We start from the raw sequence: 25,959 nt of genomic DNA on the forward strand, positions 1-25,959 counted from the left end.
TACAGAAGTTTTCCAGCATTTCTATCCCGTCCAGGTTGTTTACAATCCAGCCACTAGATGTAGTTTTATTCAGAGACTCTATCTGGTAAATCCACAATGATCCATGATAACAGCATTATTTATCACATTTCACCATAAAAACATCACCATCACTACTATGTTGCTAAGAGACCTCTATTTAGACCTGGACATGATGATGAAGCCACTTCCTGTCAGACTTTCCACCAATCAGAGAGCTTAGATTGACGGTAACGTCCAATCAGGAGCAGCCAAAGATCAACCAGTGAGCAGAAAGTTCTATGTGTGTGTGAAAAGAAGAAAAATAAAGCTCCTCTATGGCTGGAATAAAGCCAAGAAGACGTTTCTGATGCACGGTGGCGCCACAAAGCAGCTGAGCTGGAGTTGGTTTAGTGAGGATAGCAGGTAAATAGTAGCAGGAATAACTGGAAATGAGGAAAAAGTGGAAACATGGAAATAGTTTCTGTTGTTCTGGTCGGCCTTTATGCTGCTATATCTATTGATACGTTCATTTTACATCATTTTAGCCTCACAATCTGACAGCTGAGAAACATCATGTCTGCAGACAGGTGGAACAAATATAATCCAACACACTAGCAGGTTTTTAGGAGAAGCTAACAACACCTTGACGAGAATAAAATCGCCAACATTGAAAATGAACATTTAAGTCTGAACTGTATCTGCAGTTCTGACTCAGAGACAAAGCAGATCTCTGTCCACTCTGACTTCTGTCTTTTCCACAGCAGAGCAAAGCTAATCGACCAACTTCAGCACGTCTGAATGTGATAGATTCTTCCATGAGCACTAGTAAGTATAGAGATGTGAACATGGCCTGAAATTCCCTGCAGGACTGTAGGAACCGTGAATAATATAATCAATTCCCGCAAACCTAGCTCTTACAATGCGAGAAATTCAAGCATACAGTTACAGCTGTGTGTGATAACATGCAGGGAACGTTTACATGATATAAAACCCGACACTTCCCACCGGTAAGCCCATCCGTGCACGGGCTGCTGGTTAATAGATCTATCCGTGCATCGTCTGAAGGGAACAACACCAGGAGAAAAGATCAGCGATGGTAGCGGTGCTGGTGTCAGCGATGTCGGTAATGACCCAGATCTTCCGGGTCCTCGGGTAGCGCTGGGGGCCTTTTAGGAGCGCAAGCAGAAAATTTAGGGGATCACACTGAAATCCCCTTATATAGCAAATATTCACATTTCCTCTCATTTTCACTGCATTAGTGATAAAACTTGAACAATAAATATAGAAACACTGTTTTTGTGCAGCAGTTGTGATAATAAACATTTACTGATGTTGAATATAGAGGCGTTCTTATGTCTTTTATATATTTATATCTTTATTTTTTGCTTATTTATGTGCCTGTTATTTTTTAATTTTCTTATTCATGTGTGCTTAAGCTGAGAGACTCATTATAATTTCATTGTGATTACATAATGATAAAGACCTCTGGAATAAAGGCTAAGCTAACCGACCTGGAGGGGAGAAGCAGACGCTGCACCATTCGGCTGATCAAGATCCCCGAGGGAGCTGAAGGTCCACAACCTACGCCGGTCTTTTCAAAACTTCTGTAAGAGTCCGTGAGGAAATCTTTTCTTCTGCTCCCGAACTGGACCGGGCTCACCAACGCAGCGCAGCCCTCAAACTAAAGTCCTGACTTGTTATCCTCTGCTTTCAGAAGGGAAGGGCTGGTCCGGGAGACTTGGAGGAGAGGTTCGCTACGATATCCAGATCATTCATTCAGAGTTTATGAAGACCACTCGTGGCGGTGCTCGACCAGAGGAAGGAACAGACAAAACTGATGTCCATCCTTTACAAGATGATGACAGGACTCTCCTGTACCCCCCAGACTTCGCATCACCCATCAGGACGACTCCAGTTTCAGTGACTGAGGCCGAGAAGTTCATCCCAGCATGTGTAAACCTCCGGCCTGTTCACTGGATCAGTTCTGGGGTTAAAAATACTATCGGACCTGAAGATGATCCAGGTTTTATAACTACCGTGATTTAAATGGTAATCACAAGGATTATTAGTAGGAGTGTAACGATTCATCTAGTACATCCATCTATCCATCGACATTCCTTTGAAACATCCACATCAATCTGTGCTCGGCCAGTTAATGAAAACGACATCAATCCAGCATTGTTTTAAAAGGTAATCAATCGATTCTATCGATATTAAGACACATTGGATTGAAGCACGGTCGATTCTATTTAGATGTGATTTCTTTTTGCACTTTAATAGATGAAGACGTTGAACGTGACTTGATTCAGTCTTCCTGTCGTTGACGTCATAACCAAGCGCCAGCAGAGCGGACAACCACACAGCACGGCGGACGGCGGAGGAGACGCCACCGAGCCAGAAATTCTCCAGCCACCACTGCGGTGCGTGTGTGTGGAAGCGTTTTGGCTATTGCAAAAACAGAGAAGTTTTAAATAAGTCGCGTTCCAGCTACAGTGTTCCTGCTACAGCAGCAGCGTTCCAGCTACAGTGTTCCTGCTACAGTGTTCCTGCTACAGCGTTCCTGCTACAGTGTTCCTGCTACAGCAGCAGCGTTCCTGCTACAGCGTTCCTGCTACAGCAGCAGCGTTCCTGCTACAGTGTTCCTGCTACAGCAGCAGCGTTCCAGCTACACCGTTCCTGCTACAGCAGCAGCGTTCCCTCTATAGCGTTCCTGCTACAGCAGCAGCGTTCCAGCTACAGCGTTCCTGCTACAGCAGCAGCGTTCCAGCTACAGTGTTCCTGCTACAGCAGCAGCGTTCCAGCTACAGCGTTCCTGCTACAGTGTTCCTGCTACAGCAGCAGCGTTCCAGCTACAGTGTTCCTGCTACAGCAGCAGCGTTCCTGCTACAGCGTTCCTGCTACAGCAGCAGCGTTCCTGCTACAGTGTTCCTGTTACAGCAGCAGCGTTCCAGCTACAGTGTTCCTGCTACAGCAGCAGCGTTCCCTCTATAGCGTTCCTGCTACAGCAGCAGCGTTCCAGCTACAGTGTTCCTGCTACAGCAGCAGCGTTCCAGCTACAGCGTTCCTGCTACAGCAGCAGCGTTCCAGCTACAGCGTTCCTGCTACAGCAGCAGCGTTCCAGCTACAGCGTTCCTGCTACAGCAGCAGCGTTCCTGCTACAGTGTTCCTGCTACAGCAGCAGCGTTCCCTCTATAGCGTTCCTGCTACAGCAGCAGCGATCCTGCTACAGCAGCAGGGTTCCTGCTACAGTGTTCCTGCTACAGCAGCAGCGTTCCAGCTACAGTGTTCCTGCTACAGCAGCAGCGTTCCCTCTATAGCGTTCCTGCTACAGCAGCAGCGTTGCTGCTACAGTGTTCCTGCTACAGCAGCAGCGTTCCCTCTATAGCGTTCCTGCTACAGCAGCAGCGTTCCTGCTACAGTGTTCCTGCTACAGCAGCAGCGTTCCAGCTACAGTGTTCCTGCTACAGCAGCAGCGTTCCCTCTATAGCGTTCCTGCTACAGCAGCAGCGTTCCTGCTACAGTGTTCCTGCTACAGCAGCAGCGTTCCAGCTACAGTGTTCCTGCTACAGCAGCAGCGTTCCAGCTACAGCGTTCCTGCTACAGCAGCAGCGTTCCTGCTACAGTGTTCCTGCTACAGCAGCAGCGTTCCAGCTACAGTATTCCTGCTACAGCAGCAGCGTGCCTGCTACAGTGTTCCTGCTACAGTGTTCCTGCTACAGCAGCAGCGTTCCTGCTACAGCGTTCCTGCTACAGTGTTCCTGCTACAGCAGCAGCGTTCCCTCTATAGCGTTCCTGCTACAGCAGCAGCGTTGCTGCTACAGTGTTCCTGCTACAGCAGCAGCGTTCCCTCTATAGCGTTCCTGCTACAGCAGCAGCGTTCCTGCTACAGTGTTCCTGCTACAGTGTTCCTGCTACAGCAGCAGCGTTCCTGCTACAGCGTTCCAGCTACAGCGTTCCTCCTACAGCAGCAGCGTTCCTGCTACAGCGTTCCTCCTACAGCAGCAGCGTTCCTGCTACAGTGTTCCTGCTACAGCAGCAGCGTTCCTGCTACAGTGTTCATGCTACAGCAGCAGCGTTCCCTCTATAGCGTTCCTGCTACAGCAGCAGCGTTCCCTCTATAGCGTTCCTGCTACAGCAGCAGCGTTCCTGCTACAGTGTTCCTGCTACAGCAGCAGCGATCCCTCTAAAGCGTTCCTGCTACAGCAGCAGCGTTCCAGCTACAGTGTTCCTGCTACAGCAGCAGCGTTCCCTCTATAGCGTTCCTGCTACAGCAGCAGCGTTCCAGCTACAGTGTTCCTGCTACAGCAGCAGCGTTCCAGCTACAGTGTTCCTGCTACAGCAGCAGCGTTCCAGCTACAACGTTCCTACAACAGCAGCAGCGTTCCAGCTACAGCGTTCCTGCTACAGCAGCAGCGTTCCAGCTACAGCGTTCCTCCTACAGCAGCAGCGTTCCTGCTACAGTGATCCTGATACAGCAGCAGCGTTCCCTCTATAGTGTTCCAGCTACAGTGTTCCTGCTACAGCAGCAGCGTTCCAGCTACAGTGTTCCTGCTACAGCAGCAGCGTTCCTGCTACAGTGTTCATGCTACAGCAGCAGCGTTCCCTCTATAGCGTTCCTGCTACAGCAGCAGCGTTCCCTCTATAGCGTTTCTGCTACAGCAGCAGCGTTCCTGCTACAGTGTTCCTGCTACAGCAGCAGCGTTCCTGCTACAGTGTTCCTGCGACAGCAGCAGCGTTCCCTCTATAGCGTTCCTGCTACAGCAGCAGCGTTCCTGCTACAGTGTTCCTGCTACAGCAGCAGCGTTCCTGCTACAGTGTTCCTGCTACAGCAGCAGCGTTCCCTCTATAGCGTTCCTGCTACAGCAGCAGCGTTCCTGCTACAGCGTTCCTGCTACAGCAGCAGCGTTCCAGCTACAGTGTTCCTGCTACAGCAGCAGCGTTCCAGCTACAGTGTTCCTGCTACAGCAGCAGCGTTCCTGCTACAGTGTTCATGCTACAGCAGCAGCGTTCCCTCTATAGCGTTCCTGCTACAGCAGCAGCGTTCCTGCTACAGCAGCAGCGTTCCCTCTATAGCGTTCCTGCTACAGCAGCAGCGTTCCCTCTATAGCATTCATGCTACAGCAGCAGCGTTCCTGCTACAGTGTTCCTGCTACAGCAGCAGCGTTCCCTCTATAGCGTTCCTGCTACAGCAGCAGCGTTCCCTCTATAGCGTTCCTGCTACAGCAGCAGCGTTCCTGCTACAGTGTTCCTGCTACAGCAGCAGCATTCCAGCTACAGTGTTCCTGCTACAGCAGCAGCGTTCCCTCTATAGCGTTCCTGCTACAGCAGCAGCGTTCCCTCTATAGCGTTCCTGCTACAGCAGCAGCGTTCCAGCTACAGCAGCAGCGTTCCCTCTATAGCGTTCTTGCTACAGCAGCAGCGTTCCAGCTACAGCGTTCCTGCTACAGCAGCAGCGTTCCAGCTACAGTGTTCCTGCTACAGCAGCAGCGTTCCTGCTACAGTGTTCATGCTACAGCAGCAGCGTTCCCTCTATAGCGTTCCTGCTACAGCAGCAGCGATCCTGCTACAGCAGCAGGGTTCCTGCTACAGTGTTCCTGCTACAGCAGCAGCGTTCCAGCTACAGTGTTCCTGCTACAGCAGCAGCGTTCCCTCTATAGCGTTCCTGCTACAGCAGCAGCGTTGCTGCTACAGTGTTCCTGCTACAGCAGCAGCGTTCCCTCTAAAGCGTTCCTGCTACAGCAGCAGCGTTCCTGCTACAGTGTTCCTGCTACAGCAGCAGCGTTCCAGCTACAGCGTTCCTGCTACAGCAGCAGCGTTCCCTCTATAGCGTTCCTGCTACAGCAGCAGCGTTCCTGCTACAGTGTTCCTGCTACAGCAGCAGCGTTCCAGCTACAGCGTTCCTGCTACAGCAGCAGCGTTCCAGCTACAGCGTTCCTGCTACAGCAGCAGCGTTCCTGCTACAGTGTTCCTGCTACAGCAGCAGCGTTCCAGCTACAGTATTCCTGCTACAGCAGCAGCGTGCCTGCTACAGTGTTCCTGCTACAGTGTTCCTGCTACAGCAGCAGCGTTCCTGCTACAGCGTTCCTGCTACAGTGTTCCTGCTACAGCAGCAGCGTTCCCTCTATAGCGTTCCTGCTACAGCAGCAGCGTTGCTGCTACAGTGTTCCTGCTACAGCAGCAGCGTTCCCTCTACAGCGTTCCTGCTACAGCAGCAGCGTTCCTGCTACAGTGTTCCTGCTACAGTGTTCCTGCTACAGCAGCAGCGTTCCTGCTACAGCGTTCCAGCTACAGCGTTCCTCCTACAGCAGCAGCGTTCCTGCTACAGCGTTCCTCCTACAGCAGCAGCGTTCCTGCTACAGTGTTCCTGCTACAGCAGCAGCGTTCCTGCTACAGTGTTCATGCTACAGCAGCAGCGTTCCCTCTATAGCGTTCCTGCTACAGCAGCAGCGTTCCCTCTATAGCGTTCCTGCTACAGCAGCAGCGTTCCTGCTACAGTGTTCCTGCTACAGCAGCAGCGATCCCTCTAAAGCGTTCCTGCTACAGCAGCAGCGTTCCAGCTACAGTGTTCCTGCTACAGCAGCAGCGTTCCCTCTATAGCGTTCCTGCTACAGCAGCAGCGTTCCAGCTACAGTGTTCCTGCTACAGCAGCAGCGTTCCAGCTACAGTGTTCCTGCTACAGCAGCAGCGTTCCAGCTACAACGTTCCTACTACAGCAGCAGCGTTCCAGCTACAGCGTTCCTGCTACAGCAGCAGCGTTCCAGCTACAGCGTTCCTCCTACAGCAGCAGCGTTCCTGCTACAGTGATCCTGATACAGCAGCAGCGTTCCCTCTATAGTGTTCCTGCTACAGCAGCAGCGTTCCAGCTACAGTGTTCCTGCTACAGCAGCAGCGTTCCAGCTACAGTGTTCCTGCTACAGCAGCAGCGTTCCTGCTACAGTGTTCATGCTACAGCAGCAGCGTTCCCTCTATAGCGTTCCTGCTACAGCAGCAGCGTTCCCTCTATAGCGTTTCTGCTACAGCAGCAGCGTTCCTGCTACAGTGTTCCTGCTACAGCAGCAGCGTTCCTGCTACAGTGTTCCTGCTACAGCAGCAGCGTTCCCTCTATAGCGTTCCTGCTACAGCAGCAGCGTTCCTGCTACAGTGTTCCTGCTACAGCAGCAGCGTTCCTGCTACAGTGTTCCTGCTACAGCAGCAGCGTTCCCTCTATAGCGTTCCTGCTACAGCAGCAGCGTTCCAGCTACAGTGTTCCTGCTACAGCAGCAGCGTTCCAGCTACAGTGTTCCTGCTACAGCAGCAGCGTTCCTGCTACAGTGTTCATGCTACAGCAGCAGCGTTCCCTCTATAGCGTTCCTGCTACAGCAGCAGCGTTCCTGCTACAGCAGCAGCGTTCCCTCTATAGCGTTCCTGCTACAGCAGCAGCGTTCCCTCTATAGCATTCATGCTACAGCAGCAGCGTTCCTGCTACAGTGTTCCTGCTACAGCAGCAGCGTTCCCTCTATAGCGTTCCTGCTACAGCAGCAGCGTTCCCTCTATAGCGTTCCTGCTACAGCAGCAGCGTTCCTGCTACAGTGTTCCTGCTACAGCAGCAGCATTCCAGCTACAGTGTTCCTGCTACAGCAGCAGCGTTCCCTCTATAGCGTTCCTGCTACAGCAGCAGCGTTCCCTCTATAGCGTTCCTGCTACAGCAGCAGCGTTCCAGCTACAGCAGCAGCGTTCCCTCTATAGCGTTCCTGCTACAGCAGCAGCGTTCCAGCTACAGCGTTCCTGCTACAGCAGCAGCGTTCCAGCTACAGTGTTCCTGCTACAGCAGCAGCGTTCCTGCTACAGTGTTCATGCTACAGCAGCAGCGTTCCCTCTATAGCGTTCCTGCTACAGCAGCAGCGATCCTGCTACAGCAGCAGGGTTCCTGCTACAGTGTTCCTGCTACAGCAGCAGCGTTCCAGCTACAGTGTTCCTGCTACAGCAGCAGCGTTCCCTCTATAGCGTTCCTGCTACAGCAGCAGCGTTGCTGCTACAGTGTTCCTGCTACAGCAGCAGCGTTCCCTCTATAGCGTTCCTGCTACAGCAGCAGCGTTCCTGCTACAGTGTTCCTGCTACAGCAGCAGCGTTCCAGCTACAGTGTTCCTGCTACAGCAGCAGCGTTCCCTCTATAGCGTTCCTGCTACAGCAGCAGCGTTCCTGCTACAGTGTTCCTGCTACAGCAGCAGCGTTCCAGCTACAGTGTTCCTGCTACAGCAGCAGCGTTCCAGCTACAGCGTTCCTGCTACAGCAGCAGCGTTCCTGCTACAGTGTTCCTGCTACAGCAGCAGCGTGCCTGCTACAGTGTTCCTGCTACTGTGTTCCTGCTACAGCAGCAGCGTTCCTGCTACAGCGTTCCTGCTACAGTGTTCCTGCTACAGCAGCAGCGTTCCTGCTACAGTGTTCCTGCTACAGCAGCAGCGATCCCTCTAAAGCGTTCCTGCTACAGCAGCAGCGTTCCAGCTACAGTGTTCCTGCTACAGCAGCAGCGTTCCCTCTATAGCGTTCCTGCTACAGCAGCAGCGTTCCAGCTACAACGTTCCTGCTACAGCAGCAGCGTTCCAGCTACAACGTTCCTGCTACAGCAGCAGCGTTCCAGCTACAGCGTTCCTGCTACAGCAGCAGCGTTCCTGCTACAGTGTTCCTGCTACAGCAGCAGCGTTCCTGCTACAGTGTTCATGCTACAGCAGCAGCGTTCCCTCTATAGCGTTCCTGCTACAGCAGCAGCGTTCCCTCTATAGCGTTCCTGCTACAGCAGCAGCGTTCCTGCTACAGTGTTCCTGCTACAGCAGCAGCGTTCCTGCTACAGTGTTCCTGCTACAGCAGCAGCGTTCCCTCTATAGCGTTCCTGCTACAGCAGCAGCGTTCCTGCTACAGTGTTCCTGCTACAGCAGCAGCGTTCCTGCTACAGTGTTCCTGCTACAGCAGCAGCGTTCCCTCTATAGCGTTCCTGCTACAGCAGCAGCGTTCCTGCTACAGCGTTCCTGCTACAGCAGCAGCGTTCCAGCTACAGTGTTCCTGCTACAGCAGCAGCGTTCCAGCTACAGTGTTCCTGCTACAGCAGCAGCGTTCCTGCTACAGTGTTCATGCTACAGCAGCAGCGTTCCCTCTATAGCGTTCCTGCTACAGCAGCAGCGTTCCTGCTACAGCAGCAGCGTTCCCTCTATAGCGTTCCTGCTACAGCAGCAGCGTTCCCTCTATAGCATTCATGCTACAGCAGCAGCGTTCCTGCTACAGTGTTCCTGCTACAGCAGCAGCGTTCCCTCTATAGCGTTCCTGCTACAGCAGCAGCGTTCCCTCCATTCATGTTGGCGCCTCCGTCCTGGTCGGACGCCTGTTGCAGCAGCTCCAGTTCTGCGGGTGCTTTTACTGTTATTTAGTATTTATTTAGTATTTATTTTATCTTTCCTTTGGTTTTTCGCTGTGTTTATTATTTATTGCAACGGAACAGCAATGGTTTTTGTATGCTCCAAGTTCTTCTTTTCACTTTTATTGCTGCTCTCGTTACTCCTCGTAACCCGGAGCAACGCTCACAGTGGCAGGCCCATTGTTTACTCTCGCGACCAGCTGTTAGCGCTGAGTAAACCTGTACTGTCGCCGGGGGTCAGGCACGATATCCCGAAGGAGCTACGGAGGAGACGCCGGGGATGCAGAGCCGGAGTGAGGGTGAAGGCAAGGAAGTGGAGATACAAGCCTGCTGTTCCTGCCATCATAATGGGGAATGTGCGCTCTCTGGCGAACAAGATGGACGAGCTGGCGGCGCTGATTAAAACACAGAGGGAGTACCGTGGGTGCACTCACATATTCCGGACCACAGCGTTGCTATACCCGGCTTTGTGACCGTGCGGGCGGACAGAGACGTGACAGACAGCGGTAAGAAGAAGGGAGGCGGGATTGTGCTTTATGTGAATGAACGTTGGTGCAATCCCGGACACGTCCGTGTCAAGGAACGTCTCTGCAACCCAAACGTGGAACTGCTGGCTGTTGGGCTACGGCCGTATTACTTGCCAAGAGAGTTTACATCAGCCATTGTGTTAACTGTTTACATTCCCCCATCAGCTGATGCGGAGGCCGCCGCTGACGTCATCAGCTCCGTCGTCTCCCGGTTGCAGACGCAGCAACCAAATGCCTTCATGGTAATCACAGGGGACTTTAATCATGCTAGCATGGACAGAACACTGACTGACTTCACTCAGTATGTGGACTGCTCCACTCGGGACAATAAAACTCTGGACCTACTGTATGCAAACGCACAGGGAGCATACAGTGCAACCGCCCTTCCCCCCCTTGGCAGATCAGATCACAACCTGGTTCTGCTTTCACCAAAGTATGTGCCTATTGTCCGGCGGCAGCCTGTGCCCACAAGGAGAGTGAGGAGGTGGACACAGGAGGCTGAGGAGGCCCTGCAGGACTGCTTTGACTGCACAGACTGGGATGCACTCCGCCTGCCTCATGGGGAGGACATCAACAATATGACGGACAGCATCACGGAATACATCAAATTCTGTGAGGACACTGTCATGCCCTCCAGGACTGTTAGATGCTTCCCAAACAACAAGCCGTGGATCACTAGCGACCTGAAGACCCTACTCAACAAGAAGAAGAGAGCCTTCAGGTCTGGAGACAGGGAGGAGCTGAGGAGGGTGCAGCACCAACTGAGGGACAAGTTGAGGGAGTGTAAGGACTCTTACAAGAGGAAGCTGGAGGCCAAACTCCAGAAGAACAACATGAGGGAGGTGTGGTCTGGAATGAAGGAGATCACAGGATGTGGGGGGAGAGGCAGACTGACTGATGGTAATAGGGAGAGAGCTAACGAGCTTAACACCTTTTTCAACAGGTTTAGCTCTCAGACTCCCCCTGTCTCCTCTGCCCCTACCCCAGCCATCCCACACCTCCCCCCTCTTCCAACTGCTCCACTGCTCTCCCCTCCCCCCCCCACAGTGAGCCCACTGGATCAGACTGGACTTCAACCCATAACACCTCCCCCTGCCCCAACCCCTTCCCCTGGCTTGACTGTAACAGCCTGGCAGGTGAGGAGACAGCTGGAGAGAGTGAACAGACACAAGGCTGCTGGCCCGGACGGTATCAGCCCCAGGATACTGAGGACCTGTGCCAGCCAGCTGTCTGTAGTTCTCCAGCACCTCTTCAATCTGAGCCTCAGCCTGGAGAAGGTGCCACAACTTTGGAAGACCTCCTGCCTGGTTCCTGTTCCTAAGAAGTCATCTCCATCTGGCCTCAGTGATTACCGTCCAGTTGCCCTTACATCACATGTGATGAAGGTGCTGGAGAGGCTGGTGTTGGCCCACCTGAGGCCGCTGGTGAAACCTTCTCTCGACCCTCTGCAGTTTGCCTACCGGCCACGTGTGGGGGTGGATGATGCTGTCATCTATCTGCTGCAGCGAGCTCACTCGCACCTGGATGGTAGTGGAGGCATTGTGAGAGTCACATTCTTTGACTTCTCCAGTGCCTTCAACACCATCCAGCCTTCTTTACTGAGTGGGAAGCTGCGGCTGATGGGTGTCGGCGGGTCCTCTGTCTCCTGGATCGCTGATTACCTGACGGACAGGCCGCAGTTTGTCCGGCTGGGCGGTGTCCTGTCTGATGTGGTGATGAGTGATGTAGGAGCCCCGCAGGGCACTGTGCTCTCTCCATTCCTGTTCACCTTATACACCACAGACTTTCAGTACAACTCAGAGTCATGTCACCTTCAGAAATATTCTGACGACTCTGCAGTTGTTGGGTGTATAAGTGGTGGACGGGAGGAGGAGTACAGGGGGCTGGTGGACGGATTTGTGGAGTGGGCGGGTAAGAATCACCTGCTGCTTAATGTGGACAAGACCAAAGAGATGGTGTTAGACTTCAGGAAGAAGGGATCAGCTCCACAGCCCCTCTGCATCCTGGGTAGTGATGTGGACACGGTTGAGGAATATAAATACCTGGGAGTGACTATTGATAACAGACTGAGCTGGAAGACCAACAGCACAGCTGTGTACAAGAAGGCCTGCAGCAGACTCTACTTCCTGAGGAAGCTGCGGTCGTTCAACGTGTGCAGCAAGATGCTGGAAATCTTTTACCAGTCTGTTGTGGCCGGTGCCCTGTTCTCATCTGTGGTCTGCTGGGGGGGCAGCATTGCAGCCAGTGACACCAACAGACTGAACAAACTGATCAGGAAGGCTGGCTCTGTCATTGGCTGCAGACAGGACACTTTAGAAGCAGTGATGGAGAGGAGGACACTGAACAAACTGTTATCTATCTTGGATAACCCGGACCACCCTCTCCACCCTGTGCTGGACAGACAGCGGAGCTCCTTTTCCAAAAGGCTCAGACAGCTTCGCTGTCTCAAGGACCGCTTCAGGAAATCTTTCCTGCCACACGCAATAAGACTGTTTAACTCATCATCATGGTCTCAGAGATAACAATATGAGTGACTGTTGTAACTGGTGAATCTTTGCACTGACTGGATCAACCGTGCACAGTTAAACTCCTCATCTTCACTACTAATCATTGCACTGGACTATATTATTCGCTGGCTATTCTCACTCTTACTGTGTATAGCTAAATACCTAATTGTATAAGTCTTGTAAATATTGAAATTTTTATACTGTTTTTCATTTTTTTTTTTGCTACCTTAAGAAGCACAACTGCTAAATGACTGTACCGCTGCAACACCTAAATTTCCCAGCTTGGGATGAATAAAGTACTTCTATTCTATTCTATTCTATTCTATAGCGTTCCTGCTACAGCAGCAGCGTTCCTGCTACAGTGTTCCTGCTACAGCAGCAGCATTCCAGCTACAGTGTTCCTGCTACAGCAGCAGCGTTCCCTCTATAGCGTTCCTGCTACAGCAGCAGCGTTCCCTCTATAGCGTTCCTGCTACAGCAGCAGCGTTCCAGCTACAGCAGCAGCGTTCCCTCTATAGCGTTCCTGCTACAGCAGCAGCGTTCCAGCTACAGCGTTCCTGCTACAGCAGCAGCATTCCAGCTACAGTGTTCCTGCTACAGCAGCAGCGTTCCTGCTACAGTGTTCATGCTACAGCAGCAGCGTTCCCTCTATAGCGTTCCTGCTACAGCAGCAGCGATCCTGCTACAGCAGCAGGGTTCCTGCTACAGTGTTCCTGCTACAGCAGCAGCGTTCCAGCTACAGTGTTCCTGCTACAGCAGCAGCGTTCCCTCTATAGCGTTCCTGCTACAGCAGCAGCGTTGCTGCTACAGTGTTCCTGCTACAGCAGCAGCGTTCCCTCTATAGCGTTCCTGCTACAGCAGCAGCGTTCCTGCTACAGTGTTCCTGCTACAGCAGCAGCGTTCCAGCTACAGTGTTCCTGCTACAGCAGCAGCGTTCCCTCTATAGCGTTCCTGCTACAGCAGCAGCGTTCCTGCTACAGTGTTCCTGCTACAGCAGCAGCGTTCCAGCTACAGTGTTCCTGCTACAGCAGCAGCGTTCCAGCTACAGCGTTCCTGCTACAGCAGCAGCGTTCCTGCTACAGTGTTCCTTCTACAGCAGCAGCGTTCCAGCTACAGTATTCCTGCTACAGCAGCAGCGTGCCTGCTACAGTGTTCCTGCTACAGTGTTCCTGCTACAGCAGCAGCGTTCCTGCTACAGCGTTCCTGCTACAGTGTTCCTGCTACAGCAGCAGCGTTCCCTCTATAGCGTTCCTGCTACAGCAGCAGCGTTGCTGCTACAGTGTTCCTGCTACAGCAGCAGCGTTCCCTCTATAGCGTTCCTGCTACAGCAGCAGCGTTCCTGCTACAGTGTTCCTGCTACAGCAGCAGCGTTCCAGCTACAGTGTTCCTGCTACAGCAGCAGCGTTCCCTCTATAGCGTTCCTGCTACAGCAGCAGCGTTCCTGCTACAGTGTTCCTGCTACAGCAGCAGCGTTCCAGCTACAGTGTTCCTGCTACAGCAGCAGCGTTCCAGCTACAGCGTTCCTGCTACAGCAGCAGCGTTCCAGCTACAGCGTTCCTGCTACAGCAGCAGCGTTCCAGCTACAACGTTCCTGCTACAGCAGCAGCGTTCCAGCTACAGCGTTCCTGCTACAGCAGCAGCGTTCCAGCTACAGCGTTCCTCCTACAGCAGCAGCGTTCCTGCTACAGCGTTCCTCCTACAGCAGCAGCGTTCCTGCTACAGTGTTCCTGCTACAGCAGCAGCGTTCCTGCTACAGTGTTCATGCTACAGCAGCAGCGTTCCCTCTATAGCGTTCCTGCTACAGCAGCAGCGTTCCCTCTATAGCGTTCCTGCTACAGCAGCAGCGTTCCTGCTACAGTGTTCCTGCTACAGCAGCAGCGATCCCTCTAAAGCGTTCCTGCTACAGCAGCAGCGTTCCAGCTACAGTGTTCCTGCTACAGCAGCAGCGTTCCCTCTATAGCGTTCCTGCTACAGCAGCAGCGTTCCAGCTACAGTGTTCCTGCTACAGCAGCAGCGTTCCAGCTACAGTGTTCCTGCTACAGCAGCAGCGTTCCAGCTACAACGTTCCTACTACAGCAGCAGCGTTCCAGCTACAGCGTTCCTGCTACAGCAGCAGCGTTCCAGCTACAGCGTTCCTCCTACAGCAGCAGCGTTCCTGCTACAGTGATCCTGATACAGCAGCAGCGTTCCCTCTATAGCGTTCCTGCTACAGCAGCAGCGTTCCAGCTACAGTGTTCCTGCTACAGCAGCAGCGTTCCAGCTACAGTGTTCCTGCTACAGCAGCAGCGTTCCTGCTACAGTGTTCATGCTACAGCAGCAGCGTTCCCTCTATAGCGTTCCTGCTACAGCAGCAGCGTTCCCTCTATAGCGTTTCTGCTACAGCAGCAGCGTTCCTGCTACAGTGTTCCTGCTACAGCAGCAGCGTTCCCTCTATAGCGTTCCTGCTACAGCAGCAGCGTTCCTGCTACAGTGTTCCTGCTACAGCAGCAGCGTTCCTGCTACAGTGTTCCTGCTACAGCAGCAGCGTTCCCTCTATAGCGTTCCTGCTACAGCAGCAGCGTTCCTGCTACAGCGTTCCTGCTACAGCAGCAGCGTTCCAGCTACAGTGTTCCTGCTACAGCAGCAGCGTTCCAGCTACAGTGTTCCTGCTACAGCAGCAGCGTTCCTGCTACAGTGTTCATGCTACAGCAGCAGCGTTCCCTCTATAGCGTTCCTGCTACAGCAGCAGCGTTCCTGCTACAGCAGCAGCGTTCCCTCTATAGCGTTTCTGCTACAGCAGCAGCGTTCCCTCTATAGCGTTCCTGCTACAGCAGCAGCGTTCCAGCTACAGCAGCAGCGTTCCCTCTATAGCGTTCCTGCTACAGCAGCAGCGTTCCTGCTACAGTGTTCCTGCTACAGCAGCAGCATTCCAGCTACAGTGTTCCTGCTACAGCAGCAGCGTTCCCTCTATAGCGTTCCTGCTACAGCAGCAGCGTTCCCTCTATAGCGTTCCTGCTACAGCAGCAGCGTTCCTGCTACAGTGTTCCTGCTACAGCAGCAGCGTTCCTGCTACAGTGTTCCTGCTACAGCAGCAGCGTTCCCTCTATAGCGTTCCTGCTACAGCAGCAGCGTTCCCTCTATAGCGTTCCTGCTACAGCAGCAGCGTTCCTGCTACAGTGTTCCTGCTACAGCAGCAGCGTTCCTGCTACAGTGTTCCTCCTACAGCAGCAGCGTTCCCTCTATAGCGTTCCTGCTACAGCAGCAGCGTTCCTGCTACAGTGTTCCTGCTACAGCAGCAGCGTTCCAGCTACAGTGTTCCTGCTACAGCAGCAGCGTTCCTGCTACAGTGTTCCTGCTACAGCAGCAGCGTTCCAGCTACAGTGTTCCTGCTACAGCAGCAGCGTTCCAGCTACAGTGTTCCTGCTACAGCAGCAGCGTTCCTGCTACAGTGTTCATGCTACAGCAGCAGCGTTCCCTCTATAGCGTTCCTGCTACAGCAGCAGCGTTCCTGCTACAGCAGCAGCGTTCCCTCTATAGCGTTCCTGCTACAGCAGCAGCGTTCCCTCTATAGCATTCATGCTACAGCAGCAGCGTTCCCTCTATAGCGTTCCTGCTACAGCAGCAGCGTTCCCTCTATAGCGTTCCTGCTACAGCAGCAGCGTTCCTGCTACAGTGTTCCTGCTACAGCAGCAGCGTTCCCTCTATAGCGTTCCTGCTACAGCAGCAGCGTTCCTGCTACAGTGTTCCTGCTACAGCAGCAGCGTTCCTGCTACAGTGTTCCTGCTACAGCAGCAGCGTTCCCTCTATAGCGTTCCTGCTACAGCAGCAGCGTTCCTGCTACAGTGTTCCTGCTACAGCAGCAGCGTTCCCTCTATAGCGTTCCTGCTACAGCAGCAGCGTTCCTGCTACAGTGTTCCTGCTACAGCAGCAGCGTTCCCTCTATAGCGTTCCTGCTACAGCAGCAGCGTTCCTGCTACAGTGTTCCTCCTACAGCAGCAGCGTTCCCTCTATAGCGTTCCTGCTACAGCAGCAGCGTTCCTGCTACAGTGTTCCTGCTACAGCAGCAGCGTTCCAGCTACAGTGTTCCTGCTACAGCAGCAGCGTTCCAGCTACAGTGTTCCTGCTACAGCAGCAGCGTTCCTGCTACAGTGTTCATGCTACAGCAGCAGCGTTCCCTCTATAGCGTTCCTGCTACAGCAGCAGCGTTCCTGCTACAGCAGCAGCGTTCCCTCTATAGCGTTCCTGCTACAGCAGCAGCGTTCCCTCTATAGCATTCATGCTACAGCAGCAGCGTTCCCTCTATAGCGTTCCTGCTACAGCAGCAGCGTTCCCTCTATAGCGTTCCTGCTACAGCAGCAGCGTTCCTGCTACAGTGTTCCTGCTACAGCAGCAGCGTTCCTGCTACAGTGTTCCTGCTACAGCAGCAGCGTTCCCTCTATAGCGTTCCTGCTACAGCAGCAGCGTTCCTGCTACAGTGTTCCTGCTACAGCAGCAGCGTTCCCTCTATAGCGTTCCTGCTACAGCAGCAGCGTTCCTGCTACAGTGTTCCTGCTACAGCAGCAGCGTTCCTGCTACAGTGTTCCTGCTACAGCAGCAGCGTTCCCTCTATAGCGTTCCTGCTACAGCAGCAGCGTTCCAGCTACAGCAGCAGTTGGAAGTATAGTTTGGACTGATATGACCAAAGCAAACGATAATGCCATGAAATGCTATGAAAGCAGAAGCTACACGTACAACAGAAGTTTGATCAATACAAAGAAATATTCTCCTCCGATGTGACCACATCACTAATCGTTGTGGACTTTGAACGAATAGTTAGATTAGTAATTCTGCTGTGAGAAAAGCACCAAAGTGACAGAGAAAAACTCTAATAAGAAATGAGAAACATGACAGTATTCTGAAATACATTTCTTTATATATATATATAATTTTAAATATATAAAATACCATATATATGTTTTATATTGTAGCTCCAAATGAGTCCCCTCCTTGTCAGAAGAAAGCGTTGGATGCGCTGTTTGGTGGTTCCTTCACCCGAAGAGAACAGCTGGAACAGAGGGGAGGAAGTACCGAGCTAACCTGGCTAAGCAGTACCCAGCATTCCCGGGTACCGGGTACCTCGCTGTGCCAGCAGAGCGAGGTTTTAGTGCCGCTGGTGGCAGAGTGAACTCAGGTTGACCAGGATGTAAAAATGAAGAAATGCTGAAAAATGATATATACTGAAGAGTATTTGACTTGATCTTTAGTTAGATATGAGCGCCCTGCTGTTAGTTTATTAAAACGACAGCAGCAGCTCGTTCAACCTGAAGCAACCTCAGATAAGTTTTTATATTAATGTTCTATTTGTAATGTTTTATGGTGAATAACAGCAGTGGAAGTAGCAGGTACACCTACCTTTAATTCAACCTGAACAGATGCTGGCGGCACTTTTTTTATAGTTTTATATATGAACTATAGAGTTTTATAGTTGTATTTTATGTTGATATAAAAGAGCAGAAGTAAACCTACGGTTCAAATATTGTTACTGTACTTTTATTAAAAATCTGTTGATTATTGAAAACACCAGAAAAGGTTACGCCCCTGTTGATTAACCTGAGTGTTTGTTGAACTTAATAAAATGTGAACGCATCAGTTCTTGTTTGTCCCCATATTTAATTTATACTTGATTCCCTTACAAGAAATAACAGGAATGTGGGAAACTTCCCAGAACCCAGGATCTACTTCAGTCCCACTGGATGAAGTTCTGGCTAAAGATGACCTGAATAATTTCGTATCGTTTCGTTCTAAATAAACTAATATCGTCCATGAATCGTGTCGCAACCATGAATCAGGATGTGAATCGAATCGTTGTTAAAATGAATCGTTACACCTCCATTAGTATTCTTCTTCTTTTATTTAACTTTCTTTTTATTTAAAATTTTCTTCTCTACTGAACCTTATGTTGGGCATTTAGGTGCTTCGTCCCGGCGGTGAACCGAATCCACCAAAAACACTTTATCCTCCGTGTTTCTGAAGATTCGCTTTCCAGCCTTAGAGGATGCTGCAGGACTACATATCACACCTTTTACCACTCAGTCGTCACATCTGGTTCACTCCATACCACTGAACTGTAACAGGATTTATTAGTACTCATACCAGTACTCGATAAATCAGCAAGTATCAAAATCAAGTACTTGTACTCGGTTTGTAAAAATGTGGTATCGGTACATCCCTAGATTTTTATACCAAGCCGGTCAAGACGAGAGCAGAGAGATCTCTGAGGACGACTAGGAAAGAAGAAAGAGACGATAAACAGAAGCTGCATTAATCTGAGACCACAAGGGTAGAAAGCCCCCCTATGTCATGCAGAAACTGCCCCCCCATTCTGAACAATGAATTTCAGGCCCTGGAACATCTGACACAGACATCATGACGCCAGCATCCAGACACGCTGGCCAGGGTGCTGGAGAAGCCATGCTGGGTGTAATCAGTCATCGGTCACGTGAGCTGTACGAGTCTTTAAAGAGTTCGTTTTCTCACATCATAAAGCCGAACATGCTGTTTTCAGCACGGCAGGTTAAAGCAGCTGAAAATATCCGTTTCCTAACTGCAGGACCACGGCCCAGCATCAGGCCAGCTAAGAAACTCCTGATTTTTATCTAACCTGGTTTCCATGGAAACTTCATTTCGGTGTGATGCTGATTTCTGCTTGGTGTCTTTTCTAGTCCTACATTTACATTCAAGCTTTAAAAATCAAAGCTATTTGCAGATCGTGATCATTTACTGCTACATTTCAGATCTTTCTGTCATTCACGCCTTTTGAAAAGGCTTCTTGTGTTTTAGTGGGAGCATGAGGAAGAACTTGACTTGTGTAGCACTTCTGTAGAACAGCTTGACCAGTTTAAGGATGAGAAGCACCTCTTACTGCTCCACACATGCTCTCAACCTGCGCTGTGATATTTCTACTTATTACAGTTGGTTACGTGTAATTTTATAAAAGCTAATCAGGTAAACTCTCCTGTTCTTGGCTCATTTTCAGATCTGTCAAAGCTGATGTATAAATGAGAGTACTGTTCCATCTGTGACAGTGCTGCTGAGCAAGGCAGTAATGCAATTACTTATTCAACATAGTGAGCTCCACTTTTACTCGACAGAAGGCAGGTGAGTTGTTTTGGTGCTGTTTATAATGATGCATATTAAATTTCCTAGGCCCGCAGCCCTTAAATGTTGAAATTTTACCGGTGAAATGGAAAAAGTGTCACCAGTCACATCTTACCTGCTGCTGCTAGCTGCTTGAGCATAAAAGGGGGATGTTAGCATCCCAGCTGGAGAAACACAGCAGCCGTGTCACCTCAAACAATCCACCTTTCCAGAGTTTAATGCTGTTGTTTGTGTGGTGTGGTGTGTGTGTGTGTGTGTGTGTTAGCTAGCAACCTTGCAAACACAGGAAGGCCTGCCTCTGCAACATCAGCTCTCACACTGCAAGCTCAGCTAACGTCGGCGCTAACAGGGCTAGCTCTAGGTTGCAAGCCCAGATTCGGGTTTAAAACTCCCCCACTGGACCGGACTCTCAGCCCGTGTCTTGTCTTGGGTGGACTTGGGGGGAGGAGGCCGGCGTCGAAGCGCTCGCCTCCTCCCGGCCTGTGTGAGAGGATGAGTGGGCTGTAGCAGGCAGTTGTAAAAGGCTAGCTTAACGTTAGCCAGCTGGGTCTGGATCCACACTTATTATGATCTTTTACGTTTGACACCAGGGGATCCAGACCCAGAATCCGCACCAGCAAGCCGGAATCCGGAGGCTGTGCCCGGAAAATGGCTGCTGGCCGGCTAAAGGTGCGGAGCGGAGCGTCACAGCTTACCTTCAAGGAAAACGCTTCTGTTGTGGGCCATGTTTATGCCATGATCCGCTCCTTATCACCGTACCGCTCGTAAACTGCTCGGGACAGCGCGTCGGCGTTACAAGCTGCCTCTTCAGCCGTCGCGAGGACACCGCGAAAACCACCGGAAGTTCTCTGTTCGGATTTCAAAACAAAGATCTTCCTATAGCTAAATATCTATCCATCCATCCATCCCTTCATCCATCCATCCATCCATCCCTTCATCCATCCATCCATCCCTTCATCCATCCATCCATCCATCCATCCCTTCATCCATCCATCCATCCATCCATCCATCTATCCATCCATCCCTTCATCCATCCATCCATCCACCCATCCCTTCATCCATCCATCCATCCATCCATCCATCTATCCATCCATCCCTTCATCCATCCATCCATCCATCCATCCCTTCATCCATCCATCCATCCATCCATCCATCTATCCATCCATCCCTTCATCCATCCATCCATCCCTTCATCCATCCATCCATCCATCCATCCCTTCATCCATCCATCCATCCATCCATCCATCTATCCATCCATCCCTTCATCCATCCATCCATCCATCCATCCATCTATCCATCCATCCCTTCATCCATCCATCCATCCATCCATCTATCCATCCATCCCTTCATCCATCCATCCATCCACCCATCCCTTCATCCATCCATCCATCCATCCATCCCTTAATCCATCCACCCATCCCTTCATCCATCCATCCATCCATCCATCCATCCATCCATCCATCCATCCATCCATCATCTATTCATCATCTGTACCGCTTTGTCCATTCAGGGTCGGGGGAAGCTGGAGCCTGTCCCAGCATGTAGCAGGTGGGAGGTAGGTGCACCTGTACAGGTTACCAGTCCATTTCAGTGCATAAATTATAGAAAGAAAATTAACATAATCTGTCAAAAAAACGGAAAATTAACACTTTCATTGTGTGTTTTATGAATCATATTTTAAATATGAATAAAAACTTAACTTCAGAATGTATTTGGTCTGTTTGTTTTTATATAAATCAATCTTAAAAACTTATATATATATATATATATATATATATATATATATATATATATATATATATATATATATATATATATATATATATATTTCATTTCTATTATCTGTTATAGAAGCCCATTCTGCCAATAATGAATTATTAAGTTTCTCAAAATGATCAGATTCAAAGTATTAATTATGGGATAAAAGCCATTGCTGTTATATGAAAAAGTCAATTATTAGATAGAAGGTCATATATATGAGATAAAAAAAAATTTGTTCTATAAAAAGTAATAATTGTGGGATAAAAAGTTGTGAGATTAAGAAGTCATAAATTTATGTCATAATTATTGTAATATCTCATAATGCCTTATTAATTTATAACTATGATGACTTTTTATCTTATAATAATAACATTGAGTCTAATAATTAAGATTTTAAAACACATAATTATGAGATACTTTGTCAGTATATTTAATTTACAAGTGGTGGCAGTGGGTTTCCACACTAAATATAACATAATACTAAACATACTATCTAATAACTACTAATAATACTAAACATAATTCCTTACCATAGATGATGCAGCAGTAAAGGAGTAAATGATGGCGACTGGTCATCAGAAATCATTTAATTTATTATTATTTTACTGTGATTATGTGTTAATGCCTTTTACTATTCTAAATATCTGTAATGTTTTTGTTTTATGTAAAGCACTTTGAATTGTCCTGTACATGAAATGAGCTGTACAAATAAACTGCCTTGCCTTCTCAACCAGACTGGTTTGTTATAAAGATGGATGTCCACAGGACACTTTTTTTTTTTATTAAAAGAAGTTATGTTTTTATAGCTTTAGACTGGATGTGAAGTGATTATTATTTCCACAGCAACACCCTCAATCAGTTACCCCGGAAACCTGATGCATTATTTTGAAGGAAACCGGAAGTTTGATGTTTTAAATATGGGTAACTTGATTCATCACAAAGCTGCAGCACCGTCTGCAAGAAAAGCTGAAGTTTTATAAGTTGTGCTGTTAATTATTAATCCAGCTTTCTTTGGTTTCCTGAAGTTTTAAATCAAACTGAAATAATATTGCTAAAGATTTTAAGGGTTAAGCAGAATAAAGTTAAAAAGACTAAAATGATTTTAAAGATTTACCATTTTAAATGTTAGCATGTTACCAACAACCTCTCATACAGCTCGTTGAGATAATCTCACCTTGTGAGATCAGATTTTAAACACAGAAGGGAAATCTTTCTTATCTTATGTGATTGTAATCAGAGACCGATTCGTTGATTCATAATTTATGTTGGTGGCGGAAGGTTGTCATTTATGGAAAGCCGTTTTATTCAAAATTAAATAAATAGAAAAATAACTAAATTATTGAATATATATATATATTCAATAATTTAGTTATTTTTCTATTTATTTAATTTTGAATAAAACGGCTTTCTATAGTCATTGCGGTTGATGAATATATAAGTGCACACATTTCTCTGGTTGTGTGTGTGTCTTCACATATTTTACAGCAGCTGTTCTGTACATAGGACACTTTCTTCAGATCTTTTCCATTTCAATCCTGTAATTTCATCAATTTTATGATGGAAACTGTAAAACTAAAAAGACTCAAACATGCAGAATGATGATGGAATCAGACTGGTCTCACACAAACTCAGTGTTTTATACCACTGATTTATGTTTTAAACACAAAGCAGAGAAAGATTTAGAAATGTTTCCCCAGACCCTTTTTCCCCCAACGTCAGCAATGCTGACCTGACTCCCATCTACTGGAAGTTGTATCAAGCAAAGTCCACTTTTCTTTCCTTGTCTTTAGTTTAATTCAGTTATTCTTTCAACAAGCTTTATTCATCCCAAAGGGAAACCACATAACAGATCATTCAAGCACAGTTATTGCAGCAGATCTGAAGACGCCTCTGAAGACGGGTCTGACTGTGCTGGGGTCGGTGCTCTTCGTTATGTTGAGCAGCTTTTGCATCTTTCTTCTTTGCACAATCACCTCCTGAAAGTCTGGAGCAGTCCCCAGCATGAGCCCCAGCACCAGAGCAGCTCAGAGAGGCTGAACAGATGGCCCAGCAGATGACTCTGCTCCCCAGAGTCCAGCAGCGTCGCGCTGCCAACGCTGAGCCATCTAAACTCGGGTCTGTCTCTTCTTCTGGAGAAGCTTTGTGTTGCGTTTCTAGTGCAGCCTGAAGACATAGAAATAATATCTGGTTATTCTTAGGCCTCCTCCTGTGTCCCATTCAGGGGACACGGTGCCATTAAAACAGTCCATCATTTCCAGCACTGTTACGATGCACAGCTTGACCTGGTCCAACCAGCAGGTGTTTTCTCGATACCTAAGCTGACCTTCCACCTGTGCAGAAGGTGAGTGCTCATTTGTATACAATACACAAAATACAGTTATAAGTAATAAAGTATACCCAAAGCTGACAACAACCAATACTAGATGTCAGTATTTCAATGTCAGAAAATAAAGTTGAAGACGAATAACAGCAGCAGCAGCTGGCTGACACGAGGAAACTGGTAGAAGCTGAACCTGCAGGTTCTCACTGATCTGTATCGTCTACGTGAAGACAACAGTTCAACGATACGGTGGCCTGGATGGGAGCTCCAGCGGTTGCTGCTGGCAGCCGATGATTTTTCTGCTGTTTTTACCACAATTCTTCCCACAGTTCTTTGCTTTTAGTGGAGTTTAAAACCAGGTTACCCACTGAGTACCAGGATGACAGCCCCAGCATCTCATTCTGTGTCCTGACTCATCTCTGCCCAGCAGCAGCTCTTACATCAGATAATTCAGTAATCATGGATGAGTGGACAGTTCTCCTACCACACAGATGTGTTAAGAAGTGGACTCAACACACAGCCTCGAGGCGCTCCAGTGTTCTGAGTAATAGATGAGGATGGGGACCAAGTTCTGGGCCCAGGTTCAGAATGGGGGTGAGAGCTGTGCATCTGGGATTGTGTTAAATCAGTTAACAGCATATAGGTGATAAATACAAATTGGGTTGCCATGGTGATAGCACAAATCATTTTAAAACTCAAAGGTCAAAAGCTGCGTTTAGTCATTGCAACAGCTCTGAAAAATCCATGTATGATAAGAAAATCCCTCAGGGGAGGATGTGTAAGGCCAGACAAGTCTTTTAATATCAGCCTGACTGTGTCTGCTGAGATCAGCTGCTACAATAAACAGCCCAAAGTTTAGATCATCACTCTTTCCCATGAACGTCTCACATTGACCTGCTGTGATTAGGAACAAATATAACTACATTTACATCATTTTGTAATGAAAAGCAGAGGCACAAGCGAACAGAGGGCCTGCTCTGAGCCTCCGTTACCACTAGAGGGCCCCCAAGAGCAGCTTTTCAGCTCTTCCACCTACAGCTAACATGTGTAGCTGCTACCACCATGTAGCAGCAGCGGCTAAAGAGGAGCTGGAGGAACAAAACAATGTGCAAAAAGGACTTCAAGGTCAGAAAGAGAGAGGGGGGTAAATGGCAAGATATAGATAAGTTTCTTCAAGTTAAAAAAGGTCCCTAAATAACATTTTGATGCAACTGGTGGAGTATAGCTTATAATAGCTCATCAGCTATGTAGCTAACAGGAGGATTTTAGGTTAGCTTGCTATTAAAGCTCAGGTTTTTGTGTTTGTTTAATACGGAGCTTTAACTTTGATTAAGGGGATTTTTCTCTACTCTGGGTCTTCAAAAATGGTTTGCCTTAAAAAAACAACTCAAACAAACATTTATGTAATTAAAGAAACCGTTTGCTAGCAGATGAGCTACCTTATATATATTTGTGTAAGTAATTATACAGGGAGATTATACACTAATTATACAGGGAGATTATACAGTAATTATAGAGGGAGATTATACAGTAATTATAGAGGGAGATTATACAGTAATTATACTCTAATTATACAGGGAGATTATACAGTAATTATAGAGGGAGATTATACAGTAATTATACAGGGAGATTATACAGTAATTATACTCTAATTATACAGGGAGATTATACAGTAATTATAGAGGGAGATTATACAGTAATTATAGAGGGAGATTATACACTAATTATAGAGGGAGATTATACACTAATTATAGAGGGAGATTATACACTAATTATAGAGGGAGATTATACACTAATTATAGAGGGAGATTATACAGTAATTATAGAGGGAGATTATACAGTAATTATAGAGGGAGATTATACACTAATTATAGAGGGAGATTATACAGTAATTATAGAGGGAGATTATACACTAATTATAGAGGGAGATTATACACTAATTATAGAGGGAGATTATACACTAATTATAGAGGGAGATTATACAGTAATTATACTCTAATTATACAGGGACATTATATTGTAATTATACAGGGAGATTATACACTAATTATACAGTAAATATACAGTAATTACACAGGGAGATTATACAATAATTATACAGTAATTATACAGTAATTATACAGGAAGATTATACAATAATTATACAGTAATTATACAGTAATTATACAGGAAGATTATACAATAATTATACAGTAATTATACAGGAAGATTATACAATAATTATACAGTAATTATACAGGGAGATTATACACTAATTATACAGTAAATATACAGTAATTATACAGGAAGATTATACAATAATTATACAGTAATTATACAGGAAGATTATACAATAATTATACA

The 25,959-nt window shown here is 48.3% G+C and overlaps 1 protein-coding gene across 4 annotated transcripts in view; it reads right to left on the reverse strand.

Annotated features, from left to right (window-relative positions):
- Window positions 1-20,367, reverse strand: part of senp6a (SUMO specific peptidase 6a) — a 50,570-nt gene extending 30,203 nt beyond the window's left edge. The window contains exon 1 of one of the 4 annotated variants that reach the window (XM_041976534.1): window positions 20,231-20,367. Coding sequence is in view for 3 of the 4 variants with exons in the window: in XM_041976531.1 (XP_041832465.1) it covers window positions 20,231-20,261 (31 nt within the window). In the remaining variant the exon portion in view is untranslated. Of the gene's footprint in view, window positions 1-19,650; window positions 19,691-20,230 lie in introns of those variants that run through there. The other 3 variants (XM_041976531.1, XM_041976532.1, XM_041976533.1) reach the window with 3 other exon arrangements.
- Window positions 20,368-25,959: the final 5,592 nt, after the last annotated feature.

This window comes from Melanotaenia boesemani, chromosome 22 (genome assembly GCF_017639745.1).
Source record: "Melanotaenia boesemani isolate fMelBoe1 chromosome 22, fMelBoe1.pri, whole genome shotgun sequence".
In the NCBI taxonomy this organism is placed as follows: Eukaryota; Metazoa; Chordata; class Actinopteri; order Atheriniformes; family Melanotaeniidae; genus Melanotaenia; species Melanotaenia boesemani.